We start from the raw sequence: 20,883 nt of genomic DNA, 5'->3' as shown, positions 1-20,883 counted from the left end.
CTAAGCACCCTACGTCTTCATCTCAGCCATCTTTGAAACCAGGGAGGTGTGGTGTTATTGTCCCAAATTTAAAGATCAGGAAAGTTACGCAAAGATACACTAAGGATGATCATCAGAGACTGGATTTGAACCACAACTATGGTTTGGTTTCTTGTATTGACCTCTGATTAAAGCCAAGGGCAGGCCAGGGGCAGTGACAGTTACCCTAAGCACACTGTAGGAGCCCAAGATGGAAGGATCAAAAGCTGGGAGGATCACTTGAAGTCTGGCATACCAGATCAGCCTAAGCAAGAGTGAGACCCCCATGTGTACTAAAAATTAAAAAGTCTGATGGGCCTGCTGGTGGGCACTGTTAGTCCCAGCTACTTGGGAAGCTAAGGTAGAAAGGTGGTTGAGCCTCATGAGTTTGAGGTTATGGTAAGTTATGACATCACTGCACTCTGGCCAGGGTTAGATAGAATGAGACTTGGTCTCAAAAAAAAAAAAAAAGCCAGGGGCAGCACATTACCTCCCATCCCCAAGCCCAGACCCCTGAACCAAGCCCAGACCCCTGAAGGTGATTCTGTAGGGCTAACCCCACCATGCTGTGTGGCTTCCTGATCTAATCTGATCTCATTCGATGCAAGGAAGTAGTTTAAAATACCTATAGGAAGAAAGTGCTATAGCTTACAGTTTTTCAGAGGCCAATCATAGAAGCCCACTGTAAATATAAATAAAAAGGGAAAAATCACTTAGCAACACAGGCGTTCTTGTAGGACTGAAGGGCAGGATATATTGGATCTAAGAAACGGGGGGTCTTAGAACTAAGAAACTAAAAGTTTCTTAAATGCTGTTTCTCTTTTCTTCTTTCTGCATACCTACTAGCCAGTTTCCCCTTTCCCTTAAATCACCTGGCAGATGTAGCCACTGCACCGCCTCCCACTCCTCCACTCTAGTTTTCAGGTCACCTGTAACAGTTCCAGCCTTGGAGAGTGATTTAGTCCACTGGCAACCTGGTTTAGAGTTTTCGGGAAAGAGAACTTGGTTGGTCCATCCCTGGGCTAATCAAATCAGCTATACTCAGAGATAGTGGCCACACTATACGTGTGTGTGTGTAGCGTCATTCTATGAGAAAAAGAAAAGGTGGGCCATTTACTCATAGGTTTTACCGAGTCTGACATACTGGGACACAGCACTCTGGTGTTCATTTCCCTTTTCTAGTCTTATTTTCCAGAATTAAAAAGAAACCCATGGTAATACTAAAATATCATCAAACAAGAAAAAAAGACTAAATTGTATATGCAACTGCCTTTTGAACTAGGGATTAGGATTAGTCTGATTTTTAGTTTTCATTGCATATGTCAGAAACTAAATTCAAATCAGAATCTACAGAGAACTCAAATTAATCAACGACAACAACAAAGAGCAAACAATCCCATATACCACTGGGCAAGAGAAATGAACAGAACCTTTGCTGAGGAAGACAGACAAATGGCTAACAGACATTTGAAAAAACGCTCATCACCCCTGATCATCAGAAAAACGCAAATCAAAACCACCCTGAGATACCGCTTAACCCCAGTGAGCACACATCACAATGTCTCAAAGCTGCAGATGCTGGTGTGGATGTGGAGAGAAGGGAACACTTTTACACTGCTGGTGGGACTGCAAACTTGTACAACCTTTCTGGAAGGAAGTATGGAGAATCCCAAAAAAACTCAAATTGGACCTCCCATTTGATCCCCCAATCCCACTGCTGGGTATCTACCCAGAAGAAAAAAAAATCATTTTATCACAAGGACATTTGCACTAGATCATTTATTGCAGCTTAATTTACAATCCACCAAATGTGGAAACAACCTAAATATCCACCAACCTAGGAATGGATTAACAAGCTGTGGCATATATATACCATGGAATAGTATTCAGCCATAAAAAGATCGAGACTTTACATCTTTTGTTTTAACCTGGATGAAGTTGAAACATTCTTCTTAGTAAAGTATCACAAGAACGGAGAAGCAAGAATTCAATGTACTCAATACTAATGTGAAGCCAGTAGAAGATCTAAAACCTGCCCACATAAGAGAAAAACTCAAATCAATTCAAGGTGGGGGATGGGGAGTGGGGTGCGGGATAGAGGGAGGAGGGGAGTGGTTGTGCCCACTTCATGGGCACAGTGTTAAGGTGTATGGCTCACTTCTTGGGGCTGGGACATAATTATAAAACGGACTCTGCCTAACAAATGCAAACATTGTCACCTGATTCTTTCACCCTCATATTAATCTGAAAGAATAAAAAATAAAAGAAACTGAATTCAATGTAATTCAAGCAGAGAGGAAATGTAATACCCATGTAAACTGGGAAATACGGATGCTATCTGATGTCAGGCATTCCTGGATTCAGGAGCTCAAACAGCACCTTCGAGACAGCACCTCTCTCTCGCCACCTCTCATTTCTGCCTTCCTCTCCTTGCTCCCACGAAGTAGGGAAAGATGGCTGCAAGTAGCTGCAGTTTCTGGGCAGTTAACAGCCCCTCACAGTCCCAGACGGCGGGGGGGATGGGAGTAGTGCCCCCTCGAGGGAATCCTGGAAATCTGTGGGGATAGATATGGTTGTCACCGTGGCGGGAAGCTGCTGCTTGAACTTGATGATCGCAAAGCATGGGACAGTGCTACACAAAGTATCATCCTGCACCTCACACAACGGTCTAATGTCCCACTGTACATTTATGTGGGTGGAAAGCCTGTAATTAAACGAGCCTACACTTAACCCCATTTTACATATAAGCAAAATATTTCTTGTACACTTTTAATATACACAGCTTTGTCCATGAACTACCATGTGTAAAGTCAGGGAAGATTGCTTTTTTGTTTGTTTGATTGAAATTTTACCAAGGGCTTTTCACTATTTCACTGTTTCGGAAATCACAGCATCAATGGCATGGTCACTCATGGAACTGGAGGCATCGCACATCACATCTGCACATAGCTCTGTCTGCTGCTGCCACACTCGTGGTGATTCTAGTTGTCGGGGCCAGCATCTGACTCCCTCATCAAGTGTTCTAATGTAACCATACCGTGCATTTACGTATTATTATTTTATTGTGTGCTATTTTTATAAATGATTTTATTCTGTTAGAAGCTATTTTAATTTCACTTTTGTATTATCACTAGGGCATCCCATTTACTTCTTAAATGACCTGTGCATTACCTATGAATTCCCTTTCAGTATATTAAAAGTGTAACAACACAATACTTGTTTATTTAAAGAAAGTGTTAGATTTGAGAACCATTATCTTAGAGGAAGAGGACAACCCCCTCTTTCCTAATGAGCACCAACTCGTAAGGAGGACCCAGGTGGTCTAGTGTGGGTCATACCCTTTTCCTGAACCCAGGGATCTTCTCTGTGACCAGGAAAGAAAGGGCTCTTGGATAGCCTGGCTAGCTGGGCAGCCTTGGGTCAGGGAGGCAGAGGAGGCAAAACACCCAGATACATAGCCCCACCAGGGCCACATGGAGGGAGGGAGGGGGTCTCCAAGGGGAAAGTGGAATGCTGTTACTACAATAAAGTGAAAGGGAAATTGGACAGACCAAAATGACAAATACACGTTAAAACCAACTTAGCAACCTCAGTAATGGGAAAGTGTTGGTGGAACATTCCCTACCACAGCCTGCAGGGGTTACAAAGTAAAGCTACAGCAAATCAGATTGCTAAGGATAAAGAGAAACAGAAAGTTAGCATTCAATTGCAAGAAAAACTTAAGAAAAAGCCGTGATCCCCTCTAAACAACTTTGATGATGCAACAATAACAAAGCTTCTTGCCTAAAATTGGCAGGGATTCCAGCTCCACCATGCCCCCAACACAGTGGGAGAAGGCCACAGCAGCGAGCAGGGAGTGGCAGGCAGGGTCCTCTCTGCATGTGGAGTCTGTCCCCAGGAAACAAGAGCAAATTTTGGTAATCACTGACTAAGCTGTCATTACATAATCATGGCACTCCAGGGACTTGGACCCACTCACCTGGAAGAACCAAGCAAAGGACTTGCATCGCTGTTATCAGCTGGTGGCCCCTCTGGACACACCTCCTTGTGGCTGCAGACTATCATTTTTTAGAAAAACAAAGCCTTAGGAGAGCTCCATAAATATCACTTCTCTTGGTTGGATTGTGTGTGGAAGCAGGAAGTGAACACTTGAGACTAGAATATTGACATTCTAGTTTGCTGATGGAGGGGCTATACATGTTAGGGATTAATTTTCCCTTATTGGATAAACATTTATGGAGCATATTCCATGGTCTGGTACAAGACCTGATACAAAGACTTGAGACTCTTCGCCTCTGGGAGGTCATGACCCACAAACAGATGTGCTGAGTGACATGGTGGGTTCTTTCCTGTTCACTCCACCCCATGCATTCTTGCCCTCTTCTTTGTAGACCTGCCAAGCCAAATCCTGCCACAGGACCTTATTTTTGGCTTTTCTCTCCTCTTTAGATGTTTTCTGGGTCCATCCTTCTCTTCATTCAGGTTTTTATAAGTGTCACCTCACTGCAGAGGTGGTGCCACCTTCCCTGACTATCCCAGCTAAAATAACCCCCTCCCCTCCCAGCCCTTTTTCTCTCACCCCCACTTCTTTCATTTCCTAATCCAATTTGAGTTTTGTTCAAAATATTCTCATTAACAAAGCCAGGGTGGCCAGGAATGGTGGCTCATGCCTGTAATCCCAATATTTTGGAAAACTGGAGCAGGAGAATTGCTTAAGGCCAGGAGTTCAAAACCAGCCTGGACATAATAGTGAGAATTTTTTTTTTTTTAATTAGCTGGGCATGGTGTGCAACTATAGTCTCAGCTACTCAGGAGGCTGAGGCAGGAGGATCACTTGAGCCCTGGAGTTTGAGGTTACAGTGAGCTATGATGATATCTCTGTATTCCAGCCTGGGCAACAGAGTGAGACCAGGAAAAAAGTAAGGAAGAAAGAAAAGAAGGAAGGAAGGAATGGAGGGAGGGAGGAAGGAAGGAAGGAAGGAAGGAAGGAAGGAAGGAAGGAAGGAAGGAAGGAAGGAAGCTAGCTATCTGGGTGGAAGTTATAAAATATTGCTCCTCAAATCTGGGGATAGAATTGAGATTCTCTCTCCAGAAAAACATACATGTGCCTACAACTCTGTAGGATGTTTCAGGTGGTTTATAAATTCCCTGCAGCCCTATATTCTGGGTTAAGAACCCCCTCGTATAAACCATACATTTCAGGCTCTACAAAGTGTTCTTTAAAAATGCGAGTTCTCTCTCTTTAAAGGGGTTTTTGAAAATAAGTCTGGGTTTTATAAGTTTGGAATTGTCCAGACATGGTTCAACTGGAAGGAGGGAGAACAAGGAACCCTATCACTTCCCAAACCTCCTGGCTGTGCACCTGAGTCACCTCGGGCAGACTCTCCAGCCAGGCGCCAGGGACGGTTCCCCAGGATGACTGCTGTGGGGCCGCCCTGCGGGTGGTAGGATGTTTAGCAGCATCTCCGGCCTCTACCCACTTGTTCCAGAAGCAGCCCCCCTACCAGTGTGACAACTAATAACGTCTCCCTATATTGCCAGATATCCGCTGGTGGGGGTAAAATCAGCCCCAGTTGAGAACTTATTTTTAAAGGAGCACTTTAAGATTTAGTTAAAGTGCTCCTTTAAATAGACAGACATAGCAGCAGCATTCTTAATGGTGAAAAGGTAGTAGAGCCCTCCAAAGGGTGGATCAGCAAATAAAATGTGGATCTCCATAAAGTGGAATGTTATCTGCCCATAAAAAAAAAGCAATGGAGAGGGCGGCACCCATAGCTCAGTGGGGAGGGCGCTGGCCACGTATACCAAGGCTGGCGGGTTTGAACCCAAGCCTGGGCCGGCTAAAAACAACAATGACAACTGCAACAAAAAAACAATAGCCAGGCATTGTGGCCGGTGCCTGTAGTCCCAGCTACTTGGGAGGCTGAGGCAAGAGAATCTCTTAAGTCCAAAAGCTGGAGGTTTCTGTGAGCTATGACGCCATGGTATTCTACCCAGGGTGACAGCTTGAGACTGTCTCAAAAATAAATAAATAAATAAATGAAGAGTTGGTACACACCACCTCACAGATGAACTATGGAAAGTCACAGAAGATCACGAGGTATATGATCCATGTCCCAAATAGGTGAATCTGTAGGGTAGCACTTGCCCAGGGCTGGGGAAATAGGGGGGTTGGGAAGTGACAGTGAATGGCTCAAGGTTTCTTTTTGGGGTGATGAAAACGTTCTAAAATTGATCATGGTGATGGTTGCATGACTCTTTGCATATGCAAAAAAAACATTAAATTGGGTGGCGCTTGTGGCTCAGTCAGCAGGGCGCTGGCCCCATATACTGAGGGTGGTAGGTTTGAACCCAGGCCCAGCCAAACTGCACCAAAAAATAGCTGGGTGTTGTGGTGGGCGCCTCTAGTCCCAGCTACTCAGGAGGCTGAGTCAAGAGAATCGCCTAAGCCCAAGAGCTGGAGGTTGCTGTGAGCTGTGACACCACGACACTCTACCAAGGGCAACAAAGTGAAACTCTGTCTAAAAATAAAAAGAAAGAAAGAAAGAAAAAAGCATTCAATTGTACACATTAACTGTGTGAATGTGTGATATGTGAATTATATCTCAATAAAGCTGTTACCAGCCTCCTACCCCAGACCTATTGAATCAGCGTCTCCAAGGGACAGGCCCTGAGGATTGACCAGGTGTCAAGAGCTCCTCAGATGTCCTGAGGCACCTGGCTGGTCAGTGCTTGGGAACCCACACCAACCTTGTGATGCTCTCCAAATCTCAAAGAGAGAGATTAAAAAAAATCTCCCTTGCCCTTCAAGCAGAAGAGGAGATGAATTAATAAAGGCCAGACAGGATGCCCATTAAGGTAAATGACGGAGTTGTCCCTTGTCTTGGTCTGGGCGTGGTTTCTCCTGCGGGCTGGTGATGGCATGGAAAATTCCACGAGTTATGAATTGGCGTGCAATGCCCCCCTGTGGACTGTTGCAACAAGAAGTCTTGGAGTTTACATGCTGTTAGGTCATTTAACAGAGTCTCTCTCCTGTCCGCCTCAGTTCACGGTCAGTTCATCTGTCCCTAGAATGCTAGATACAGAGCACATCTTAGGCCTTGGAAAGTATAAGAGGAGAGAACACACCTTAAAAGGTGCCATTCATAGAACTGGGGAAGTTCAGGGACTGATTTCCTCAAGGTGAGTGAAATCTGCTCACATCTTTTTCTTTCAAGTTTTTACCATCAAAGGATCCAGCTGCATCAGTGGCCATCTCGGCTGGGAAAGCAGGACATGGCGGTGGTACCACAGCATCCTATCTGTCCCAGCAGCAGGGACCTGAGCACCCCCTCTTCTTGTGGTGTCCCCCCCCTCCCACTGGATGTACCGTGACCTCAGTGCTTCCTACCCACTCAGACAGACCTGAGCTCCAAGGCTGGCTCGCCCAGACACTGTGGCGTGTGCTTTTCACACATTATCCTAATTAATTATCAAAACAATCCTATGAGAGAGATGCTGTTCTTAGCCTCTTCAGATGAGGAAACTGAGCCACCAAGAGCTTGGTCAATTGTGCAAGGTCAACTGGACATGAAAAGCACATGCCATAGCCCACAGCACGCAGCGAGGTCATATCGGCACGCAGCGAGGTCATACTGTCGTTTGCCTTATTCTCCAAGTTTCCAGGTCCTCCTTCTCAGTCTGCTCTTAGCCACCACACCTGGCCTGCCAGGTATTATTTTACAGACAGGTGAGCACCAGAGGCAGGAAAGATGGGCATCTGTAGCCCAGAGCCTGCCTCTTCCACTTTTGATAAGAGAAATTCTGGGGAAAAGGCTCCAGTTTGCCCAGTCTATGTTGGAAGCACACTACGTGGATCAATTCACTCACTGTCAGTCATTCAACAACTATTAGCAGCAAAAATGACCCCGTGCCTAGGCTTACGGAGTTCATAATCAGTGGGAGAGACAACATGAATCAGTTGGCCAACACCTATAAAATCGCATTGTGGCAAGTGCTTTGAGGAAGAGATAGAGGGCGTGGAAGAGCATACAGGGAGGATGTGACCTTGGAGGAGGTCAGGGAAAGCTTCCCTAAGGAAATGCTAAGATCAAAAGGATGAGTAACCTAGGTGAAGGGTTAGGGCAAGGGTGTTTTGGACAGAAGGACCAGCATGTGAAAGCAGCATGTTTATAATAGAAACTGTCTAAGTAGCCAAAATAAAAAGGGCCGGCAAAGAGTGGTGCAAGGTAATAGGAGAAAGGGGGAGGGAGAAGTCCAGGGCTGATGAGCCACATCAAGGAATTGTGTCTTTATCCGAGGGCCCTGGGAAGCCAGGATTGAAGTGGGTTGATATGATCCTATGTGTCTTTTCATAGAAGAATTCCAGCTGCATTAGGCTGGATGGAGGTGGCCCCGAGTGAATGAATGCAGGGACATCAGTTAGGAGAAAGAAGATCACAGCTGGGACGAGGGTGGTAGGAGAGGGGACAGGAAAGAGATAGAGCAGGTAATGTCAGCAGACCTGGAAGCTTGGCTACGGCAGGTAAGGGAGAGATTGCTGTCCAGAATGAGCCCCAGCTTACTATAATAGGTTTCTCAACAATGTCCAGAGGGGTGCAGGACTAAGTGTTGTCCCCTTCTCACCCCGACGGCTGCATCAGGCACTGTGACTAATCTAACTCACTAGATTCACCAACAGTTGAGAGAAATTCCCTGAAGAAAAGGGAATATAGTTAGCAGGAAAAGAAGAGTGAGAGACCAAGCCGAACAGACCCCAGCTATCCCCAGAAGACACAGCCTACTGCAGAGACAGCGTGGAAGATCAGTCTCTGCCAACTGCCACATTTATATTGGTTGTTAGTCAGCATTTCGCATCTGCCAGTGGGCCAGACTCCGGGGATGTAATCCTGCTGCTTCAGGGGGCCTCTGGGAGGGTTCCTACTGTCAAGTCCAGGTCATCAGCACACCAGTAGGGGCACTGTTACTCTTCTCAGACGCTTTGCTGGTCCCTCAGTTGCCAATCAGGTGGCACCTTGCCCTCAGCTTGAATCAGAGTTTAAAAGGGCAGAGGGATCAGTTCCAACGATTTCAGCCAATCTGGGAAGTGACAGAAGGAACTAAAGCTGGGGAACATGCAGTCCCAGTTTTGCATAAACACCCACGAAGACACACACACACACTTAAGCTCCCTTTGGCTTTCCTTAAATCTTTCCCCGATATGTCATGGAGACATAGATCTTAAGAATAAAATATGCTCTTTGTTTATCTTAGGTATTTCTTTCAGTGACACCTAGAAGCTATTGGCAAATGTGTCAGAATTATAAACCAATGTGATAAGCCAGGGAGGAGGTTAAAATAACCAGAACTGGTCTTTCAAGGTTCCCCAAGATACTCAGCTGAACCGGTTGTATTAACAGCAAACTAAAAGGAGCCAAATTGCCCAGGATGTTTGTCTAAGAAAATGATAGCGTCACTTCTCACAATTTGGTAGTCCATTCATGGGTCAAGGGCACTTGGGCTTCTTCCAGGACTTAGCAATTGTGAATTGGGCTGCAATAAACATTCTGGTACAGATGTCTTTGTTATATTGTGATTTTTGGTCTTCTGGTTATAAACCTAGTAAAGGAATTATAGAACCCAATGGCAGGTCTATTTTTAGGTCCCTAAGTATTCTCCAAACATCCTTGCAGAAGGAACATATTAGTGTGCATTCCCACCAGCAGTGTAGAAGTGTGCCCTTTTCTCCACATCCACGTCAACATCTCTGGTTTGGAGATTTTGTTATGCGGGCTACTCTTACTGGGGTTAGGTGATATCTCAAAGTAGTTTTGATTTGCATTTCTCTGATGATAAACGATGATGAGCTTTCTTTCATGTGTTTGTAGATCGTGGGTCTGTCTTCTTAAAAACTAATCCCCATCTATGGAATGTTAAGCTCACACCCAAGATAGTCACAGCCTCCCATTAATTCAACATCCCAGACTATTTTCTAGTTGTACCAAAAAATAAACAACCAGCAAATGATTACACCTCTTTAAAAAAAAAGCAATTTACACTTAAAAAATGGGATGAGGTGGGATTCCCTCCTTCTAAAAAATGTTTCTAGAGCTACTAAAAAACTTGCATTTACAAAATAGTTGATAAAAATATTCCTCTGGATTGTACAAGAAGGGAGACAGGGACCACTGATAAGACATGGTATATGATATTAATCAGACTTGGCTTCTTTCTCTCCTGCTTCATTAGCGGCTGGATCCTCCTCAGTTTTAGTTTCTCCATTTTCTGCTGGTAAATCTTCTTTAGTTTCTTGGTTAGCCACTTTGGCCTGCTTTCCCTTTGCTCCTCTTTTCCCTTTCGGCTGCACTTTTTTGTCTAAAGATTTATTCCTTGCTGCTGCCTTTTTTGGCTTCATTTCCACTTTCACAGGAGCAGGTTTAGCTGACAAGCGCGCGGACCTCCTCTTGGGCTCTTCCTTCCCGGCTCCTTCGGCAGATGACCTTCCTCTTGGGCATCTTGGGGGCGGGCAGGGCGCGTGCCGGGTGCCTGCGGGCGCAGCGCGCCCAGAGCCTTCACGAAGCTGTGCTGCCCGGCCGCTGCCGCTCCTCCCGCCGCCCGAGCTGCTGAGAACCGTGGCGGGGGCGCTGGGAGAACCTGATGGAACTGGATTGGGAGCCGCCTCCTTGCTCCCCCCGCGTCCCCCAGACACGGGCTCTCCCTCCCAGCTGGCTGGGCCGCCCTTCCACTTGAATCTATCTTATTTAATCCTTATGGTGGTCTGAATAGATGCTGTTGTTGTTCTCATTCCAAAGGCAAGAAAACTGAGGCACAGAGAGAGTAAGTAGCTTAGCAAAGACCTCAAAACCAGTAAGTGGGAGGGCCAGGATATAAAAGAAAGAAAGAGAGGAGGGAGGTGAACTGAGCCTGCAGGCAGAGCCTGCTCTCATTTTCTCTTTTTACTAACACAGAGGCAATGGCCTGGGCCTCAATCCCTGCATGTGGCACCAGGGGAACAAGGACTAATGAGTCCACTCTCAGGAGGACACCAGGAAGTGGTTCCAAAAACAATTTCCACTTTGTTTCTGGAGAGTTATTGGATGGGGACATTTTGGTCCAAGGACGTAAACGAGTCTGTTTATGACAGAGTGGAGGTTTCAGATGTCACCTTGGATCTATGTGGAGAAAGATTTGATGATCTGAGGATGAGGTAGGGCCATTTTTGATTCAAGACTATTTTGGCAGAGCCTAAAAAACAAGCCATTGACTATTCATTTGTTTTTATCACCATCCTGAAACAGCCACACTTGTCCCAGTCCTTCGGCTGAGACCTTCCTGAGCCTGAGCCTCATATATGAGGTGACAAGTGGGATGACGCTGAGTGATCATAGACTCACATTATTTAAAACTGAATTTATTATCTTTTCCCCCATTTTTACCTCCTCTCACATTCTTGCTTTCAATTGGTGACATCATCTTTCACCTGCACTAGAAGTATACAAGCGACCCTTAACTTTGCTGACTTTACTTTCTAAATACTGTCTACTTCCCATTCCTGCATCCCTGCCCTGGTCTAGCCCTCATTGGCTCTTACTGGAGTATCTCAATGGCATCACAACTGGTCTCCTGGTCTCGTGTTTTCACATTCATCTGCTTTATGTTCATCTCTTTCACAACTACTCGAATCTACCCTTAACGTCACTCAACTCTGAGTGCAAAAGCAGCCGTGGACAATGTGGAAATGAATGGGTATGGCTGCATTTCAATAAAACGTTATTTACAAAAACAAGTGGCGGGCCAGATCAACCCCTGATTTACTGCATAGTTACCAGAGTTATCTGTAGAGAGTGAAATACTAACCACGTAACTATGTCATTTCCCTCCAAAGAAAGAAATTAAACTTGCTGTAGCCACATGGTCTGTAAAAGACCCAAACTTGTGAACATATCCTACAGATCTGATCCACCCCCTGCCTGCTATCTAACTTCACATCTCACCACTTCACATTTCTCCAGCACTGAACTGTTTCCACACCACCTGGTGTTCACAGTCTGCTACCTTTATCCGAGCCGTGCTCTTCCTCCCTCCTGGAATCTCCCACTCTGAGTGCAAAAGCAGCCGTGGACAATGTGGAAATGAATGGGTATGGCTGCATTTCAATAAAACGTTATTTACAAAAACAAGTGGCGGGCCAGAACAAGGGAGGGCCATTTCCTCTTCACTGGAATAATTCTTACATATTCTTTGAGACAAGACCTAGACCTCCTTCTGGAAGCTTTCTGTGATCCAGGCAGGATTAGCTGTTCCTCCCTTGTCTTGTATGAATTTGTGTGTCTCTATCATTGTCGACACAGCACAGGATTATAATTACCTTCTGTCTCCCTCATTGCACTGATTTCTTTAAGGGAAGGTTTCCTATGTCTTATGCACATTTTCGATCCCAAACCCAGTACTTGGCATGCAGTGGAAAGTATAAACAGTTTCAAAATAAATGTTTACTGAGTAAATGAATGCTGGAATAAATTCATTGAAAAGGAGTGATTTTTATTTTATTTTTTTATTAAATCATAACGGTATGCATTGATATGATCATGGGGCATCATACAGTCGCTACATAGACCATTTGACACATTTTTATCACAATAGTTAACATAGCCTTTCCGGCGTTATCTCAGTTAGTGCCAAAACATTTACATTCTACATTTACCAAGTTTCGCAAATAAAGGAGTGATTTTTAAAAGTATATAAATGAAAAGTGAATATACAGGACTGTCTCCACCACAGACATCTTTTGTTTTATATCTATATATGTGTGTGTGTGTGTGTATAAAAAGTGTGCATGCGTATGTGCATATATACTAGTATAAATTATATGTGTGTGTATATATATGCAAACAATTATATTATGGGAAATTTACAAACAGGCATAAGTAGAAAGGATATTATAATGAACTCTTTCCCTATTTACCCTTCACACAGTGTTGATATTTATTAATTTATGGAAAAATCTTGTTTTCATCTGCACCTACACTTGTCCCCCAGGTCTCCCATTTGATATTGTGATGCCCAGCTCAGATTACATATCATTTCACTTGAAATAATTTCAGTGTGTATCTCTAAAAGTTAAGGATTTAAACATTTAAACATCATCACACCATTATGATGCCTCAAAAAATAATTATTTTGTTGTTTTTGTTGTTGCAGTTGTCATTGTTTTAGTGGGCCCAGGCCAGGTTTGAACCCACCAGCCTCGGTGTATGTGGCCAGCGCCCTACTCACTGAGCTATGGGTACTATAAAAAAATAATTTTTGATTGTATGTAGAGGTCATCAAAATTAGTATCTTTACTCAGCTTCTTATTGGAGGATCTATCCAACACTGCCAAATGAGTGTTAAAATCTCCAACTATTATGGAGCTGGAGGAAATCAAGTTGCTCATGTCTGCTAGAGTTGCTCTTATAAATTGAGGTGCATTCTGGTTGGGGGCATAAATATTACTAATTGATATCTCATCATATTGAGTATTACCCTTAACAAATATAAAGTGACCATTCTTATCCTTCCTTGGTGCATCTTGCAAGGGTACATGTGAAACTTAGTAAATGTAGAATATAAATGTCTTAACACAATAAGTAAGAAAATGACAGGAAGGCTATATTAACCAGTGTGATAAAAGTATGTCAAATGGTCTATAAAACCAGTGTATGGTGCCCCATGATCACATTAATGTACACAGCTATGATTTAAATAAAATAAAAAATTAGTATCTTTATTCTTCTCATCAACTGTAATATATCCTTAAAATGCCTTAATTCAGATCACACTTCTTTACTCATTTATAAAAGTTTATATTATTAGTATCCAATATTTTACTTTGTTATGTTTATTAAGAGCTAAAATTTTAATTCTACCTATTATCCCCTAAATTTAAGTGTTAATGTTTTATAGAATCAATATTTACAGCCCAGGCATGGTGACTCATGCCTGTAGTCCTAGCACTCTGGGAGGTCGAGACAGGTGGATTGATTGAGCTCAGGAGTTTAAGACCAGCCTGAGAAAGAACGAGACTCCACCTCTATTACACATTGAAAAACTAGCTGAGCATGGTGGTGGGTGACTATAGTCCCAGCTACTCAGGAGGCTGAGGCAAGAGGATGGTTTGAGCCTAAGAGTTTGAGGTTGCTGAGCTATGACACCATGTCACTCTACCTAGGGCACCAGAGTAAGACTCTGTCTCAGAAAAAGAAACAAACAAACAAAAAATAATATCTGCATATCAATATATATACACATAGTATAATAACTAGCCAACTTTAGCAATCCCTTCAGTAGGATCTTTTTATAATAAAATCTTAGATTGCATTTATCTTTAAAATGCCTTTATTTTACCCTTATTCTTTAAAAAGTTTCACTGAATAAGTTTTGAGATTGAATTACCTTTTTCTTAGTACATCAATTACTTCTCTCTTTCTTAGTTTTGGACAGGGATAGATTACACGAGGAAAAGAACCCTGCTGATAATGTTGACAGAATGAGTTTTGCATCCACACCATCTCCAGCAGCAGAGGCAGAATGGTGTCTGCCCTCCACTCAGAACAGGCTCAGGCTAAGCCCAAAGTACAGATAAAATCTTAGTTCTCAACAATCACTCGAATCTCATTTCTTGGCTAATCTAGATAAAGTTGGTTAAATTGAGAGCGTCCAGGCTTTTGAAACAGAAGTGTGTGTCCAGGGATACAGCACTCAAAGAGGAAGTTATACATCCTATTTCCTCTCCAAGAGCTCTGAGTCCTAGGGAGAGAGTTTTCTCTCTAACACAGCTTGAAGCCCTGGCTGGGCCCTTGATGGAGGGAACAATGGGTGTGGGGCAAAGAGATGACAGACCATCCATAGGATCCTGGTCCTTTGCAGGCAAGCTCAGACCCCAGTTGCTGCCCCTGGGACTGTGGGGGCAACCAGCACATGCAACACTCTCATGCTTGTTTCTTCACTTCAGAAATAGCCACAAATGTCAGACTGGCCAGCTCTTCAGATGCATAGTGTGCAGAGATAGTAAATGGCCCAAGATAGGTCAGTTCCTAAACCTTCTGACTCTCTTACCTCTGGAATATCTTTGCTCTTCAAATACATACAAGAAATCCTTGTTTTGCACATTTCCCTGACATGGACATCTAGCACCTTTGTCATGACTGTTCAACACAACACCTGGTGATGCCTGATGCATTGCTCTGACACTGCTCTGGGCACACTAGGACAGGAGTGCACAGGTAGATTGGAGTTTATGCATAAAGCCACTTCATCTATAGCTTGCCTTTAACTTCAGAAGTTGGCATAATCCACTACTGAGCACCAAGCTTTTCTGTGAGCTGAATGATCTCTTTCCCACAGGTGGGATTCAGAGCATATACAGCTGAACCTTTAATTCAGGTTCAGATTGGCTGTTATTAACCGTAGAGTGTCAACTTTGAATGGGTGAAGGAAATGGCTGCTCCACACCATTACCCTAGCAGCACCTGCCTTTGCAAGTCTTCATCCTCGACTTAGGGGTTACTCCTCTTCTGGATGTTAGCATCCTCTTCCTTCAAATAGAGTCTGCCACTTATCCTCAGCCATACTTGGGGTATCAGACATATAATTTCATCTAGTTTCCCCCTACATGTTGCTTAGGGACCTTAGGTGCCCAATAGGTGTAGAATGGGGTAAAGAAAAAATGCTTTCATTTGAGAGGACCAAGCCCCTTCACTACTAGGGCTTTTTATACAATCAAGAGCCACTTCTGGCCAGGTGCGGAGGCTCAGGCCTGTAATTCTAGCACTGTGAGGAGCCAAAGCCAGTAGATTGCTTGAGCTCAGGAGTTGGAGACCAGCCTGAGGAAGAAAATGAAAACCCTATCTCTACTTAAAATAGGAAAAAAACTAGCTGGGCATGATGACAGGTGCCTATAGTCCCAACTACTCAGGAGACTGAGGCAAGAGGGTCACTTGAGAGAGTTTGAGGTTGCTGTGAGCTATGATGATGCCATGGCATTCTACTCAGGGTAATGGTGTGAGAGTCTGCCTTAAAAGAAAGAGTCATTTGCCTCAGAGCCTGTAGCTCAGCAACTAGGGTGCCGGCCACATACACAGAAGCTGGTGGGTTTGAGCCCGTCCTGGGCCTGCTAAAGAACAATGACATCTGCAAACAAAAAATAGCCGGGTGTCGTGGCAGGTGTGTGTAGTCCAGCTACATGGGAGGCTGAGGCAAGGTAATCGCTTAAGCCCCAGAGTTGGAGGTTGCTGTGAGCTGTGACACCATAGCACTCTACCAAGGGTGACATAGTGAGACTCTGTCTCAAAAAAAAAAAAAAAAATGAAGAGTCACTTGTCACTTCTTCTTAACATAAGGCCCACATGCTAAAGGAGACATTGTCTCTCTTTCTTCTTGGTCTGAGGACCCCAAAGTGAGTAGTTATTAATAAAAACATGCCAGTTTGACATTAAAAAAACACAAAAGTGAGGGATAACTGGAAGATAAGTAGTATTTTTATTGTATATTCCAAGAACATTTTTGAGTGCCTATAGTATGACAAGCACTAATTAGTATTCACCAGTATACAAAGTAAAGACCTCTGACTTTGTGGAACTTGCATTCCAGCAAGGGAGCTTACATCCCGCTGTATCAGTGCAAGTCGTGACTACACGGCAGGAAGGAAAGGCACTGGATCCCATTGACACCTGTGCCAGTTCTAGAGTAAAGAGAGATGGGACAAAAAGAGCTTCCCTACAGGACTGACATGTGGTCTGAGATCTGAAGGATAAGTAAGAATTAACTATCCAGAATGTTAACCCTTAACCCTGTCATCTCTGATTCTAAATGATATGATATGAGAATATGTAAACATATATTACATGTTTGATAAACACAGTAAAGGATTAATAAAAGGAACTAGCATATTATAATATCATCCTTCCTGTTCTTCACATTCCCTTTGCCGACACTCCAGACCACGTTGCTCCCACCCACCAGAGACTAGGATGTAACTGCTCGGAGAACACTGGCTCATTGGGACCCTTAATCAAATACTCCCCTGTATGAGCCATGGTTCTCCAGAGAAACAGAAGGATCAATATATACAGATATAGACAGATATGACAAATTTCTTAATGTATATTATGTGTATATACAGAGATTTATTATAGGAATTGGTTCATATGATCATGGAGGTTAAGAAGTCCAGTGATCTGCTGTGCTCTAGCTGGAGGTCCAAGAGAGCTGGTAGTGTAACTCAGGCTAAGCCAGTGATAAAGTCCTGGTCCAATTTCAAAGGTTTAAGAACTACAACCACCAATGTCCAAAAACAGAAGACAGATGATCCAGCTCAAACAGACAGCAGCCAGGTTCCCTTCCGCTGCCTTCTTGTTCTATCTGGACCCTCAGTGGAGGGGCTGGTGCCCATCCACAGTGGTGAGAGCAGTCTACTGATTCAAATGCTAATCCCTTCCAAAAACATCCTTACTGACACATCCATATATAGTAGTGTACAGACTGTCTGGGCACCCTTCGTCCAGTCCAGGTGACTCATACAATGAACCATCTCACACTTACTCTTTGTCTCCTACTCTCTAGCCCTGACTCCAACATCCAGAGTGGTTTTTTAAACCTTCCTTATCTCACAGCATACTTGACCCTTTAGTTAAATTTCCATGGCACACTTACCTTATGCTGATCAAAAAAGAAAAAAAAAAAAAAAAAGGTAGAGAAAAGAATATGCTTACTGTGCTTTGAAATGTTATTCAAGTGCTGACCCTATAGCCCAGGCCAGGTTTTAAAGTCTATGTTTTGGAAGGTGAGTGTGTCACTAATAGTATTACTCAAAAGAAAAGTTATCTTATGACACATTAGCTTGAAAAATGTATTGGAATTTCTATGGCTGGATGGAGGTTTGAGGAGATTGTGAATTTTTAAAACTGAGGAGGTACTTACCTGTTCACAATGATCTCCACCAACCTATTGATATCATCAGCTATGAGTTTTGCCTTCTCTACCATCAAGATAAACAGCAATTCCCAAAGATTGAGTAATCCTTATAATTATGGATTATTTCTCTTGCTACCTCACCCACTGGATAAGCTACAGAAAATATTGTCATAATTGCTTACCATTTACAAAGATCCAAGAAGGCATTTTTATTTCACTTCATGTATTTTAATTTTGAGCCTATAAAGCACAAGCAGTTTGGCAAATGCAAGGAACCTTGAGATACAAGTTATAGCCCCTGCCCTCAAAGTAGTTTATGATCAAGTGAAAAAGACCTGTGTACAAATAATGCAGGAGAATAAATAAGGTGAAGGTGACTTTGAGTCAAATGGTGAAAGAGAGAGAGAGAGAGAGAGAGAAAATGAACCAAATAGCCGACTAGTATGACATTAGTCTGGATTCGTCACTATCTGGCTTTCAAATAGGAATAACAGGGATTTATATGCATAAGGAGGGGGCATTTTAAGCCAGTTCTGAATTCTCTGACTAAGGTTAGAGCACAGACTCTGGGCACAAGTTAGGCTTCTGTCTGCCAATTTATAACTGCTGATTTAGAACATCTTTTACTGTATGAACACATTATAAGAGCTATATGAAGGAGTCACATGTAAGTCACATTCTACTATCAAAACAGTCTTTGAAAAGTTTCTTTTGAGGCAATTTTCTAAACAGTGTTACAGTGATCAGTGATATTTCTTAGTGGACCAAGAATGAATGTTTGAGGTAGATGTAGATGGGTCTGGTGTGGGAAAATATTTGAAGATGAATCTAAAATGTGTTTATTTTGATGTCTTAATCCATTTGCCACTATGCATCTGTAATTTAACATAATAAAAGTAATAAAGCTTAAATATGATAGAAAATTTAAAATGGAAGAACTTATCCTTTGGAAGAATGAGAACGCCCACAAGAACTTGGACTGCACTTTTAAATGAAGAGAAAGTATTTTACTGGCACAAAAATCTATAGAGTGGATGATAGTGATACTTGGAGACTGGGCCTGAAATTCTGACTGAATAGGCTATTCATCTCTATCCCAGACATTTGTTTGACTTGTATTTTGCTCATTGAAATAACAGGTGCACTAAACTGACCACAATAATTAGTGATTTGGGCATTTTGTATAGATGTAAGTGAGTATTTATGAAAAGATACATATATATCTTCTCTAGAATATTATTATTAGGGGTGATCTCAGTCAAAAGAAATAACCACGGGTTGAATTTAAAACTTGGTGTAATAGATATTCCGGATATATGTGTGAAAATGCAGCATTTAAAAGCATGTCAGTGAATAAAGCACCAGCTTTGTAAAAATCAATGCCAAATGATAGGGAAAACAGCATCAGATTTGGCAGGCAGATGGGGAGTGAACCGTTAGGTCTCATCCATCTCCAATTCCTATGACTAAATATTAGAGTCCAGAGACAAGCCTTGGAAATGCCAGCTCTTGAAATATCAAGTGTAGGCCAGAAAAGTCTATGAATAAATACCTCATTAAGAGAAATCCAGAAGACTAATAAAGTGGCCAAAAAATGGGGTGGGAGCGAGCTATTTCCCAGGTAGCTAATTAGAAATTTCGTAGGACCTGGAATGGAATGAATGGAATAAGGAAAGAAATCTTTTTTTTTTTTTTTGTAGAGACAGAGTCTCACTTTATGGCCCTCGGTAGAGTGCCGTGGCCTCACACAGCTCACAGCAACCTCCAACTCGTGGGCTTAAGCGATTCTCTTGTTTCAGCCTCCCGAGTAGCTGGGACTACAGGCGCCCGCCACAACGCCCAGCTATTTTTTGGTTGCAGTTTGGCCGGGGCCGGGTTTGAACCCGCCACCCTCGGTATATGGGGCCGGCACCTTACCGACTGAGCCATAGGCGCTGCCCAAGGAAAGAAATCTTATTCAGAAAAAAAAAAATAATAATTTTGAAATACAATTCATTAGCTCAAAGTAATTTTGTGAACAAATATTATTTCCTGTCACTTATATTTTATTTATTGCTATGCTCAGACAATGTAGACTGAAGAATAATAGATGGATAAACAAAAAGTCTCCTTCTGAGGGACTTTATAAAGAGTATTCATAGACTTCATCCTATTTTTTAATAAAACAATACTTATAGCAGTAATTCTCAAGGGAAGGGACAGAAAGAGGACAAAAATCATTTAAAAGCTTTGTCAAATTACATGTATCTTCTACCTATGATTTTAACATACATCTTAGTGGCAGGGAGATTTTTCCCTTCTCTCCTTCCTTTTGAGAACCTGTATTGTAAGGATATCAGCATGCTGTAGCTCTTAACAACTGCAAACTATTGCTCAGCATCTATTCTAGGAAGGGACTTTGTGTGGCATTTTATGCATAATGCTAATTGTAGTAGCACAAGAATTAGGGAATGTTCTTAAGTCAATTTTATAGATAGAATAATTGATGCTTAAACAGCTTATCTAATCTGACCAAAACAACAGATTTAGGAGGTTTTGGCAAAACTAGGAATTGTCATTCTGTCTGTGAATATCCCATCGAAGTGACCTAGAAATATTCAAACACAGCAATCCAATTCCTTCATGCTTCTTTGCATGTTGACTCCCCCCTGACCTCCATAAAAGCACTTGGCATCTGGTCCTCACGCTTCTCAGTATACCCACCTGCTTGGTTGAGCTCATTGCTTGGGAACTGCTCTTATATGGCCCTTTGCCACACCTCCTCTTCCCACGAACTGTGAGTATGATAAATCCTTTAATTTGCTTTGTCTCCAAGTGTGACTTCCAGAGATGTGTTAAAATGATATTTAAAGAGCCCAAAATGGGAACATATGTAAGTAACTTCATGTATTTTATATATTTATATAGAATTTATATATTCATAATTATAATTTA

General features: G+C 42.7%; 1 protein-coding gene across 1 annotated transcript; it reads right to left on the bottom strand.

The window, feature by feature from the left end:
• Nucleotides 1-10,080: 10,080 nt before the first annotated feature.
• LOC128579394 (myosin IC heavy chain-like) lies at nt 10,081-18,020 on the bottom strand. Its single transcript, XM_053581517.1, has 2 exons — nt 17,956-18,020; nt 10,081-10,748 (listed from the first exon to the last, which is right to left on the bottom strand). Exons 1-2 carry the CDS (start codon nt 18,018-18,020, stop codon nt 10,208-10,210), a joined length of 606 nt encoding a protein of 201 aa, XP_053437492.1. The 3' UTR covers nt 10,081-10,207.
• Between the last annotated feature and the right edge of the window lie 2,863 nt (nt 18,021-20,883).

This window comes from Nycticebus coucang, unplaced genomic scaffold (assembly GCF_027406575.1).
Source record: "Nycticebus coucang isolate mNycCou1 unplaced genomic scaffold, mNycCou1.pri scaffold_50, whole genome shotgun sequence".
Lineage (NCBI taxonomy): Eukaryota > Metazoa > Chordata > Mammalia > Primates > Lorisidae > Nycticebus > Nycticebus coucang.
This window is presented reverse-complemented; position numbering and strand designations above follow the sequence as displayed.